The 11,990-nt window shown below is 35.9% G+C and overlaps 1 protein-coding gene across 1 annotated transcript; it reads left to right on the forward strand.

Moving 5' to 3' along the window:
• The first annotated feature begins 368 nt into the window (after positions 1-368).
• LOC140964273 (AP-1 complex subunit gamma-2-like) lies at positions 369-11,339 on the forward strand. Its single transcript, XM_073423906.1, has 18 exons — positions 369-726; positions 1,989-2,291; positions 2,519-2,660; positions 3,327-3,500; positions 3,607-3,786; positions 4,552-4,706; positions 5,118-5,208; positions 5,630-5,793; positions 6,369-6,423; positions 7,366-7,488; positions 7,578-7,673; positions 8,130-8,257; positions 8,818-8,922; positions 9,011-9,270; positions 9,665-9,904; positions 9,998-10,179; positions 10,639-10,743; positions 10,911-11,339. The coding sequence occupies exons 1-18, from the start codon at positions 695-697 to the stop codon at positions 11,004-11,006; spliced, it is 2,631 nt and encodes an 876-aa protein (XP_073280007.1). The 5' UTR covers positions 369-694; the 3' UTR covers positions 11,007-11,339.
• The last annotated feature ends 651 nt before the right edge of the window (positions 11,340-11,990 follow it).

Raw genomic sequence — 11,990 nt, forward strand, 5'->3', positions numbered from 1 at the left:
AAGAGAAAAAGAAAAAGAAAAAGAATGGGTTACGTTAGAAGATGTCAAATAAATAAACAAAGCCGAAATGTGTGATGTTGCCAAAATAACGGGTTAGCTTCTCCTCGTAAATTTCTAGATCAAAATCCAATTCCAAACCTCATAATTTAGAAACAAATTAACATATGAAATTAGATCTTATAATTATCTCAAAATAAATCAATTGACTAGATTTCCTCATTATTTAATAATTTTCAACCAATTTTCATTACATCTTATTAATTCTATATTATTGTTATGTTACATTCAATAAAAATTATATTCTATATAAAAATTTCCACACACTCAAAATTCGAGACATCAAAATAAGTACTCGATTTTTTTTTTTAACCAAATGCGACATAAAAGTGGTCTTCCTCCAATCAGTAAGCGTAGAAAATTTCAGTGCGCGATTTCTCAGATTCACTTCTCCGTGCATTTCAGCGTTACACAGCGATTCCAACCATTTCAGCACGGTTGATTCCGCAGTACGATTCTCCAGATTCGAAGCAGCCAAGATTGCCCCTTTTCAGCAATCCAGATCTTTCAGCTTCGTTTCTTTCGTCTCTTGTTGATCTGAGAAATTTTCGGTGATATTAGAGTTAATCCGAGTGTGAATTCAGAATTGCTACTGGATCTAGTTGAATTATCGCGGAGCTTCAAAACGGATTCAATCATGAATCCTTTCTCCTCCGGCACTCGCCTGAGGTTGGTTCGATTTCCGCGTTCTGTTATTGGATAAGTCTTCTTGGGTTTGATTTTTTATTTTCATGGCTGGGATTTGTTTTTTCTTTGTAATACCTTTAGCGTAATCGGGGGATTCGCGTTGGTAATGTCTTTGTGTGTTCGGGTTTAGTGTTGCCAATCCTCTTATCATTGCTTAGGATGAGGATTGTTTACCTTAATAGTGAGCATTTCTAAAAACTGTTTGGATGAAAGTTGTCAGAAGAGGGGGATAATAGTAGGAGTGAAACGATTAAATGATCAGTAAATTGAAAAATCGAGTTCACGTAGTATGGAATCTGAAAGTGTTGGATTGCATGTTAACTGATGAATTGACTTGCGATGACGGCATGCTATCCCTGAAGAATTTGATGAGTCTGAGTAGACTAAGTAGTTTTTGATGATGTTGAGAAAGAAAAATATGATGGGATGAAAATACTGGCTTGGTGTCTCCTGCAACTTGTTTGTTGAAACTTTGGGAAAATGACATCATTCTTATGATAGCATGACATCATTCTTATGATAGCATGAGTAAATGATGGGTGTGATCACTCTTTTGAGGAGGTCGATGCTCAAGTAGATGCATTATGTGTTATTGGATTGTTTTTGGAACACCGCCAGAGAAAGATCAATGGCACATGTTTGAAAATTTTAGAGTATATATTATGTGAATTGAGGAAATGCAAACAACAAAGATGCTGGCTGTCATAAAAATTGAAGTAACCTAGAAAATGTATTAGTTAAGTGAACACTCATGACTCGACATTTATTCATGTTTAGAGACTCAAAAGGAACAAGAGATCTACCATTTATGTTGACAGCAGAGGCTTTGTGGGATGAGTAGGATTTTGGTCTATATCAAGTAAATTCGCTTGTTTGTTGGAATTATTTTTCCCCGAAAAATGGACAAACATTCTTCCACTGGTGCTGTTTCTTATTGTGGCAATCAGAGTGTCTTTAGGCAGGAGGGCCAGATGTTTAGAAGTAAACTTAAGTCAGTAATCCAAACAAGTTTTTAACTTAATTTGATGGTCACTTTGATTACTGAGGCAAATGATTTCTTCTTATACTTTCTTTTCTTGGACTATCCTCCCTCCATCTTATCTCCACATTCTCCTTGGTCTATGTCATCATTATTGCTTGCTTGTTTTCTTATGATGATATTTTTTTTCACTCTTTCCTATTGCTGATTATTTTTTGTGGTATGAATTAAGACGTGATTTTGTGCTCTTTATGCTTTGTTGAAGGGACATGATTCGGGCAATTCGAGCTTGCAAAACTGCAGCAGAAGAACGTGGTGTTGTGAGAAAAGAATGTGCTGCTATTCGAGCCGCAATTAGTGAAAATGACCAAGATTATAGGCATCGCAATTTGGCAAAGCTCATGTTCATACACATGCTTGGTTACCCAACACATTTTGGTCAAATGGAATGCTTGAAGCTAATTGCACATCCAGGGTTCCCTGAGAAGAGAATAGGATATCTTGGTCTAATGCTTCTTCTTGATGAAAGACAGGAAGTTCTTATGCTTGTTACCAACTCAATAAAACAGTATCCATATAAAGCTTAATTTCCTTTTTATTCTGTTCGCTTTGAAGCTAGCAACTTCTCCTTGGACTTGCACTGCCTAAAAGGGAAAAATAATGAATTAACATTGGAAAGGGCATGTCTATCTCTTCTGTGTTTTATACTTTAGCTAAGTCATTACCGATGGTCCATTTATTCGCTGTGTATTAGTTAAAGTTTCTATATCTTCAGATGCCTTAACTTGTGCGCAGAGATCTAAATCACACCAACCAATACATCGTGGGACTTGCTCTTTGTGCCTTAGGGAATATCTGCTCAGCAGATATGGCTCGTGATCTTGCACCAGAAGTTGAAAGACTGCTCCAATTTAGAGATCCAAATATCAGGAAGAAAGTAGGTTTTTTATTAACAAAAAAATTATCAAATACAGAGTTAAAACTTTTCGAAAGTTAAGAAGCCCTCGCTTCAATTTTACATATTCAGTTAGAAACTATCTAAAAGACTTTGGAATTATGTTTTATTACAGTGGCATAAAACTGTAAGCTCTATAGTTCTATGATTAATAATTTTGGAACAAATTGCTGAATGATAAAAAAAAATTTAATGTTTTTCGGCAATGTAGTATAGTTTCTGAAGCTGCATTCGAAATTTTACATCAGTGTTGCATGCTTATTCTTTCTATGACTTGGGATCAACAGTTGTTACGTGATACTGCTATTGCCTGAGTTAAGACTACTGTGAATTGTTTACTTCATGGCCATGCAAATTTATCGAAGAGAGTTTCTTAGCTCTAGGCATTAGTTACTGATTTTTTGCTAATCCGAAGCTAGTATTAGGAAATTCTAAAACTAGTAAATTGGATTAGGTGTATGAAATTTTTATTATTGCATTTCATATCAACATCTGTTTAATACTTGCTGTTATCATTCATTTATTCAAAAAACAACAACGATGATACCACTTTATGGTGATTATCATTCAATTTGTTTTTATTCTCTCAATTATTTCATTCAAGACCTTAAACATTACTTATAAGAAACCCTACTCTCTCTGATGTAGGCAGCATTATGCTCTATAAGGATTATAAAGAAAGTTCCTGAGCTAGCAGAAAATTTTATGAACCCTGCCGCTGCCTTATTGAAAGAAAAGCACCATGGAGTGTTATTAACTGGAGTCCAGCTTTGTACGGATATGTGTAAAGTCAGTACAGAGGCTCTCGAGCATTTCAGAAAGGTAATTCTATCCAGCTATATATTTATCCTGAAGTTTGTTGTGAGAAAAGAAAATGTGAAAAACTCTCCTACTTTACAAGTTCTTTTTTCCTTTTGGGTGGTTTTAGAAATGCGTTGATGGCTTGGTCAAAGTTCTTAAGGATCTTTCAAACAGTCCATATGCACCAGAGTACGACGTTTCAGGGATTACAGATCCTTTTCTCCATATTAGATTGATCAAGCTTTTGTCCGTTTTGGGACAAGGAGACACCGATACTAGTGATGCGATGAATGATATTCTTGCTCAGGTAAGAATGGTCTTTAGGCACTACAAATTTTTCATCTAATCAGCTTGAAGTCTTGTAGTCAATTCTCTATTTCAGCCTTTTTGAAATGCAATTTACCTGCTTTGCAACTTTGGGGTTTGTATAAAGCAGATGATTGATTTTTGACATCTCTTCGTTTGTATTTGCTATTTCTCTTATCTAACTTGGAAATTTGCTGAAAGATCTTTTGGATTGCTATGTGTGAATTTTTTACCAAAAGATTACATTTAATTGCAAGAATCCGGTTCTTGAAAGTATGAAGTGAGCATGCCTCTCTAGTACGTCATTGACCTGGACCAGGTTGATTATTGTTGACGTCATGCTTAACTGTGTGAATTTCACACAGTGTTTGCCTTTTTGTTGGCAATTGACCTATGCTTGGGTAAAGGTTTTGATCCAGTCGATAAAGTTAATGTGATCGTGATCGAGTTCTAGATCCTAGGTGTTACTTTGAATTTCGATTCATTGGTAATAGTTAGAGAGAAACAATTCGAGAAATTTTAGGGCTCCTAGATTTTGGAACATATACTTCGTCGAATACTCTGCCTCAACTCTCTAATGAAAAATGAGATAATTAGGTAGAACTGAACGTAATTTACTATTATTTACTGAATTTTTCATGGAGATAATTGTTGGAAAAAATTATATGTAAGGTGATTAACGGTTGAACTCATTGAATTGAATGTTTTGCAAGGGATGCTGTGTTCTCAGATCAGAGTTTCAGTTTTGGTTTCCCTGTAATTGTAGGTGGCTACAAAAACTGAATCAAACAAAAATGCAGGGAATGCCATCCTTTATGAATGTGTTGCTACAATAATGACCATTGAAGATAATAGTGGGTTAAGGGTGCTAGCTATCAATATATTGGGAAGATTTTTGTCCAGTCGCGACAACAATATCAGGTTGTTCTCATTCATTTAGTTTGACCCGATCCACTTTTTATTGCGTCGATGAATATGAGGTTGTTTTACATTTGAGTTCCATAAGTTATTTTCATAAGCATGAATCAGCTCTAATTAATTCATTTGTTTTTATTAGAATGTGATCATTCAACCAAGTTCTCATGATATTCGAGTATGAAAAGGAATTATAAAAAAGAAATAAGCATTCACCTTTTCTGTTTCAACCAAATATGTTAGAATGGGAAGAACTCTCATCTGACCTGAATTTGAGAGATTGTTATCTAACTTCTAAAGTTAATTTCTTCTTGAGGATTTTTCTTTGCGCCTTGCAGTAAAAAGTACCTTGATATGTGGCTTCTTGTTTCTTGTCATTTTTTTCTGTCCGACTAAGATGAAACTTTGTTATGTCAGATATGTTGCATTGAACATGTTGATGAAAGCTATTTCCTTAGATAGTCAAGCAGTGCAGAGGCATCGAGCTACAATTTTGGAATGTGTGAAGGTATTATGTGGCCGCCATTTCATGTAGAATTTTTAACTTTCAATTTTCTCATAGTAGTTCAATTGGCTCCATCCGTTAATTTTCTCATAATAGTTCAATTGGCTCCATCCGTTGTAAGTGAGTGAGACAAGGCTTTTCTGAGATATATATACCCACCTATGACCTATGTTTTTGTTTTTGAATCTTCTAGATGTAGTCTATATGGTTTAACAAATTGGTTTGCATTAATGTATTCCTACATGTTTGGATGAGTCAAAGCATATTTTGGGCTTGTATTTAGTAGTGTGCTAGTGAGACTCTCCCTCCAGCAAACCCCATGTGACAATTTTGTATCAATGAATGTTTTCTCCTTTTTTCAGTGCGGGTATTTTGATTGAAACTCATCTCTTTCAGAAACTCATGGATGCTTGTTTTTTGTCAGGATTCAGATGCATCAATCCGTAAAAGAGCCCTCGAGCTTGTATACCTTCTGGTAAACGAAAGCAATGTCAAATCTTTGACGAAAGAGTTGATTGACTATCTTGAAGTTAGTGACCCAGAATTCAAAGGAGACCTAACCTCCAAAATTTGCTCCATTGTTGAGAAGTAAGTTCAACTTGTAATGTGATCAATGCTTTCTTGTGTCTTCCTGCATGTTCCATGTAGATAAGGTTTTTAATCTCTCATAATTCTGAGAATATTGATTGATTTATTTGATATGACCTAGATGCGAGCTTTGTATTTCAATTCCAAGGTATGAGAAATCTTTCATGGAATGATCTCACAAGATTTGATAAAATTTAGACACAGGCGGACCAGAGGAAATCTTAGGGGGTGGGTAACTAAGGGTGGATAAATACATGTAGGCCTGCACAGACATATTACTGTGCAGTTAAATAACAGAAAATGGAATCCTTATCTTTCTGCTCTTTTCCCTTTTCCTGAAATAAATTTTTAGTTTAAAACTGCACTTTGTCCTTTTATCTTTCCATTTCTGTAACTTATATTAGGGTCTCCATGCAGTCGATTCTTTCAGCGATGTTTTATGGCTTCTCACCATCAGTGATTGGATGCACTGAATTGAAGTCATTTGTAGAAAATTCTAGACACCTATGATTCTTTTTCCAGTTTATTGAATCTATTCACACAGCCTAATCTAATCTTCTGTGGCGGTGCTCCAGGTTTTCCCCAGAGAAAATTTGGTACATTGATCAAATGCTCAAGGTGCTGTCAGAGGTACTCACTCAACTTTTGGTTCTAAGCTTGAGGTTTGTCTTGATAATTGACAGATAGAAATCATAGAATGTTCTAATCCTGCCAATGGAGCAGCTTTAACCTTTACAAATAGGAGTTGTGTAGGTGTATTAAAATGCAAGAACTATCTAACATGCAGTTAATCTGGAGGTGCTTTAACGCATAACAAAACTGCTTGAATGATTTATTGTCGATGTGAATGGGAAGATTCATTTCCGCAAGTAGATGCTTGCGATGAAACATGTTCCATTTACAGGTTCAATTCTGGTCTGTGATTAATACAAGTGTCATTCAAAATGGTGATAATACTAAATTTTCTTGAAGCACTTAAGGTTTGAGAAAATGCTAAGAAATCAAAGACAGGTTTTGTGAAGTAAATTTAGGTAATGGTGTGTATATATTTCCCTTGATAGAATAATATCTCTGTACAATTATTCTCCTCACTCCCTAGCAGAAGCTAGTATAAACTCTCAAAAAGAAAAGTAACTGAATGATTCTCTACGTCACCCCCAATAAATTATATTTCCCTCTCCCCACACGCACTTTTCTTAGTTCTTCTAGAATACACATGCTTAACAATGGGCTTCTCTCTATTCTTTAAGCCTACGTCCACATGACCAGCGTCATATACCTTAAGATGGCAGTGGACACTTTCCTTCTAAGATTATTAATTAAGTTACATGACAACATTTTTAATTGTGAAGTTGGTAATTTATAATTACGAACTTCACAGCTCCTCCTGGTAATATGAACATTTTAAATTCTTTTCATGTCACCCACATGTTTATACATCTTTTTCAGAAATATGCTACGGTCAAATGTCTTTTCAAGGGAGGGCATTGCCTGACCCTTTTTATCTGAATGCGTGTCTTGTATAAGCAATGTGTTCTCAGGGAGAGTCAATAGGTGTTATATTTCTTGCAGGCTGGAAATTTTGTGAAGGATGAAGTGTGGCATTCTCTTATTGTTGTAATTACTAATGCTTCTAACCTGCATGGATATTCTGTAAGGTCTTTGTACAAGGCTGCACAAACAGCAAATGAACAGGTGTGTCGGAAGTTTGCTGATATTAATGCTTTGTTAATTTTGATCACGTACTTTGACTCATGTCTTACAATTCTGCCATTCTTTACCAGGAAACTCTCATTCGAGTTACTGTTTGGTGCATCGGAGAATATGGGGAGATGTTGGTTAACAATAGTGGAGTTCTTGATATGGAAGACCCTATCACTGTGAGTTTGTGCTATTTTAAATTTCAGTAGTGCTCATAAAACTAGCATCGAACTTGGTACTTTCATATGCATCTTCAATGTAGCCAAACTGGTCAGCTTGTCTCGTTGTAACCAACGTTCGTGTCCAATCGGCTCTTCCGTTTAGAGATCATTAAAGAATAGTTATCATTTTTGTTGCAGTGTGTTATGTTGAACATTTGAAGTGCACTATCACATTGTAGCTTTTATGTAGCTTAGTTCCTTATGCCACGAAATTGACAATTCTCTCAGTTGGTTATCTAGCACTATAACTATATTTTGGCATTTCCTTCCATGAAAGATTAACACTTGGACATAATATTGAAAAATGTACGAGTCACATCGTAGTAAGGTCAAGGCCAGAATCATCAATCTTCTTAGATTTGTTTGACAGCAAAATTTGTTAAAATGTTTTAACAATTTTGTTTTCTGAAGCAGGTTACTGAGGCTGATGCAGTGGATGTTGTTGAAACTGCAATTGGACGCCATTCTTCGGATCTCACAACTCAAGCTATGTGCTTGATTTCTTTGTTAAAACTGTCGAGTCGTTTTACTTCATGTTCAAAGTATGTCGTTTATCTTTTTTTTTTTCATCTGATAGCTCTACTATCTGGTGCATGGCTACAGTTTCCAAATTATTTTGCAGAAAGACCTCTTGGTTATTATATGTTTGCTAAAAACCTCATTTGAAAATTCAAAGTGTTGTTAAATTCGTAGCTAAAACCTCCCCCTGTAAAAATAATTAGATCGATAAAATTTGTTACTAAAAACCTGCTGTTGAAATATGTACGACGTTTTGCCAAAATTAAATTTCTCAAAATGACAAATGATGTTTTATGTGTTGTAAAAAATATCACTTAAAATAATACAGGAGTCTTTTGGCAATTTACCCACACTATCCATTCTGAGTGACTACTGTACGATAACAGATTGACAATTTTCCTCACGTTACCAATTTGTTTAGATTTATTCAGAACTTTATTTGATGTGATTTGCTTGATTCATGTTTCTGCGTTCGGATCACCATCACATATGACCTATCATATTTTGAACTTAATAAGCAAGTTTAAAAATATGTGTGTACACTTTTGTAATTAAGTTATGGAAAAAGTTCATCTAATATCAGGAGGATAAATGATATAATTTCTCAATACAAAGGAAGCCTTGTACTTGAACTGCAACAGAGAGCAATGGAATTTAATTCTGTGATTGAGAAGCATGCAAAAATCAGGTACAAAAAGAGGTTTACTTATTTTCTAAATTTATGAATTCACGTTTTGGTTCTCCGAAATTGAGGATTGTGGATGAATTTTGTTTAGGTCTTCACTAGTGGAAAGGATGCCAGTACTTGATGAGGCAACCTATAGTGAGAGGAGATCTGGCTCTGTACCAACTACTGTTTCAACTTCACAAGGGGCTCCCCTTAAACTTCCAAATGGAGTTTCCAAACCAACTTCATCTCCTCTTATTGATTTGCTTGATCTTAGTTCAGATGACATTCCAGCAGCTAGCCCGTCTGATGGAAAATTTCTTCAGGATCTTCTTGGGGTAGATCTATCACCAGCTTCTTCACAGCAAGGTTGATTTTGCTTTAGTGCAAATGCGAGTCAATGGCTAGCTAAGATTGCTCTGAACTCGTCATGAATATTTTGCAATTTATGCTCTGCATAGTGTCCGCTCTCTTACTTTCTCTTGTCGGGGGATTTTAAAAACCAAAAATTGTTGAGGTGTAGATCCTAGAGTAATGACCTTATTCTTCCTGACAACCAAATGATAGAGAGTCCTGCCATCTTTACCAACACACAAAATATTTATTTACTATCACAGGTCAATTTTTTTATCTCTGTCAAGAAATTCTGCAATTATCGTTGCAAAACGTAGTTTTACATGTCAGAGTCATAAAATCAGATAGAATTCTTTCTCGTGGAAATTTTTTCTTACTAATCCAATTGTTTTTACTTTCAAATTGTCAGGAACTAATCAGATCCAAAAAAGTGGCACTGATGTGTTACTGGACCTTTTGTCTATTGGAACTCCTCCAGCTCAAAGTAGCTCGCCTGCTCTTGATATGTTATCATCTGGTCAAAATGGCAAAAGTTCTGTGGATTTGTTAGATAAATTGGTTTCCCCTTCTACACAAACCTCATCCCCTTTAGGAAGTTCTTCCATGATGGATTTGTTGGATGGTTTCAGACCCAACCCATCTGTCCCTGGTATGTTCCACCAGTCTATGTACATTGTTGATTCATCTATCTATGAAACCATTGGCATAGTTAATTTGTTCCTGTTTGACGTGTTTCTTTCAGTTGCAAAAGGCAACAGCCCAACCTATCCATCAATTGTTGCATTTGATAGTAGCTCCTTGAAAGTGACTTTCAGCTTCTCAAAGGAATCTGGGAACCCACAGACAACTGTAATTGAGGCTCAATTTATCAACAAGTCGCCCGATGTCTTCTCTAATTTTATATTCCAGGCTGCTGTCCCAAAGGTAATTTAAGGCTGGATCATCGGAACTTTCTATTCAGTTCGTTTTTCTGGTTGTTCCGCTCTGTCTCCTTTGCCGGAGACTGAAAATGATGTGAATCATATCTTGCCATAACTTCCGATTTTTATTTCCTTGCATGTTCTTTATTTTGTCTGATGTGGAGTTGTCATTATTCTTATGTCTTGGTGTTTAGTCTATTACTTATACTACACTACTGGCTAAATAGCTGTTGAATATTTAGTTGGTTATGGTTTCTTGTTTCGATCGTTTTCCTTTCAGTCATTCTGCCTTGACTTCTGTTTTGTTCTGTAGCCCAACATTGACTACCATTTGTGGTTCTAAATGTTAATTTGGGTGGCAGAGTTTTGCATCTAGTTTTTTAAATTTATTTAGTTGGTGTTGGGGTTGTTTAGCCTTTATTTTCGGTCATCGTTATGTCATGTTTGTTTATTTGGTCCACAGTTTCTTCAACTACAGTTGGATCCAGCTAGCAGCAATACGCTTCCTGCGAGTGGGAATGGATCAATCACACAGAAGATGCGAGTTTCAAACAGCCAGCATGGCAAGGTACATACATGGATTTATATGTTTCTTCATCTTTCTACCATTCCTCTAACTTTACTGTCACACAAGACCGTGTGCGAAAAGTTGTGTGGAAACCATCATAATAATTTGATTCGTAGGGCTTATGCGACGTGAGTTGATTTTTATGTTCGCCATTTCTGGTTTTTCAGAAGTCCCTCATCATGCGCATTAGGATAAGTTATAAGGTGAATGACAAAGATGTTTTGGAGGAAGGGCAAATCAGCAACTTCCCCCGCAATCTATGAGATAGAATGGCCATTGATAATTTGCATGAACGCTTGATAAATTGTCATCAAGGAGAAGCGACGTCTAATTTTCCATTGTTTTGAAGCTGAATATTTATACAATTATTCCAGCGGTAAGGCCCTCGGCGTTTGGTTTCTATTGAGCTAGTTTTATGTACATTTATAAGGAAATTTTCAATAATCGATTGTGGCATCAAGATTGGCCTTCTTTAGGATTCCTAGGAGGTACCAATTTTTCCCTCGTTGAACGATGGCTTCTGATTTTGTTTGATTAACTTGATGTATTCTTGAAAACGCTTGTTTGTAATATAGATTTGTCAATCGAGTCACCAACTCTTGTGGATTTGATAGAATTCTCAGGTTAACGTAACATGAGCACACGGAAAAATCTATGCTACACCAGGTGTGGTGGGAGCCTTTAAATCTCGGGAACCCCGCATGGAATTATGTAGGGTCTTCTGCTTGTTTTGGTAGATGTGGTTATGCTTCAAGCCTTTTAAGGGGTGGTCCGATCTCCCCCTTCCCTTTTTAATAAAAATCGACTTTTCCCTAATTGCCCTTCACTACGAATTTCTTGGGCCTGGATCCATGCATAAATCCATCCTCTTGCAGTTAATCTTTTAACCTGGGTGTTTGTTGGAGCTTCATGAAGCTCGGATATTTTTGCTTGCAAAAAAGGAAGAAAAAGGAGTCAATAGAATGTTGAGTATATTGTAGCTAATATTTAATATGCGAAACGAGAGAAAAGGGGCAAGCAGGGAGTGTTGATTCATCTTATACGGAAAAACTCGTTTCGTAGTAGATTTGATTTGATGTAGTATTTGATGATTGATTTCAAATGATATTAGTTTGATGTATTAAAAATCAATTATTTAATTATTGAAATAGCTTAACTTGAAGTCAATTTCAATCAAGTCTAAAAACCCGAAATCTATAAATCCAAATATAACTAGTACGTGCAAGATCACTTGCCCCATTGGTTCT

The sequence above is a fragment of the Primulina huaijiensis genome, chromosome 18, assembly GCF_012295235.1.
Source record: "Primulina huaijiensis isolate GDHJ02 chromosome 18, ASM1229523v2, whole genome shotgun sequence".
Classification (NCBI taxonomy): Eukaryota; Viridiplantae; Streptophyta; class Magnoliopsida; order Lamiales; family Gesneriaceae; genus Primulina; species Primulina huaijiensis.

Bases quoted from the DNA above. Each gene is read 5' to 3' on its own strand.
- LOC140964273 (XM_073423906.1), top strand. From the start codon at position 695: ATGAATCCTTTCTCCTCCGGCACTCGCCTGAG. The intron at 7,489-7,577 runs GTGTGTCGGAAG...ATTCTTTACCAG, and splicing joins CACAAACAGCAAATGAACAG to GAAACTCTCATTCGAGTTAC. The intron at 7,674-8,129 runs GTGAGTTTGTGC...TTTCTGAAGCAG, and splicing joins ATATGGAAGACCCTATCACT to GTTACTGAGGCTGATGCAGT.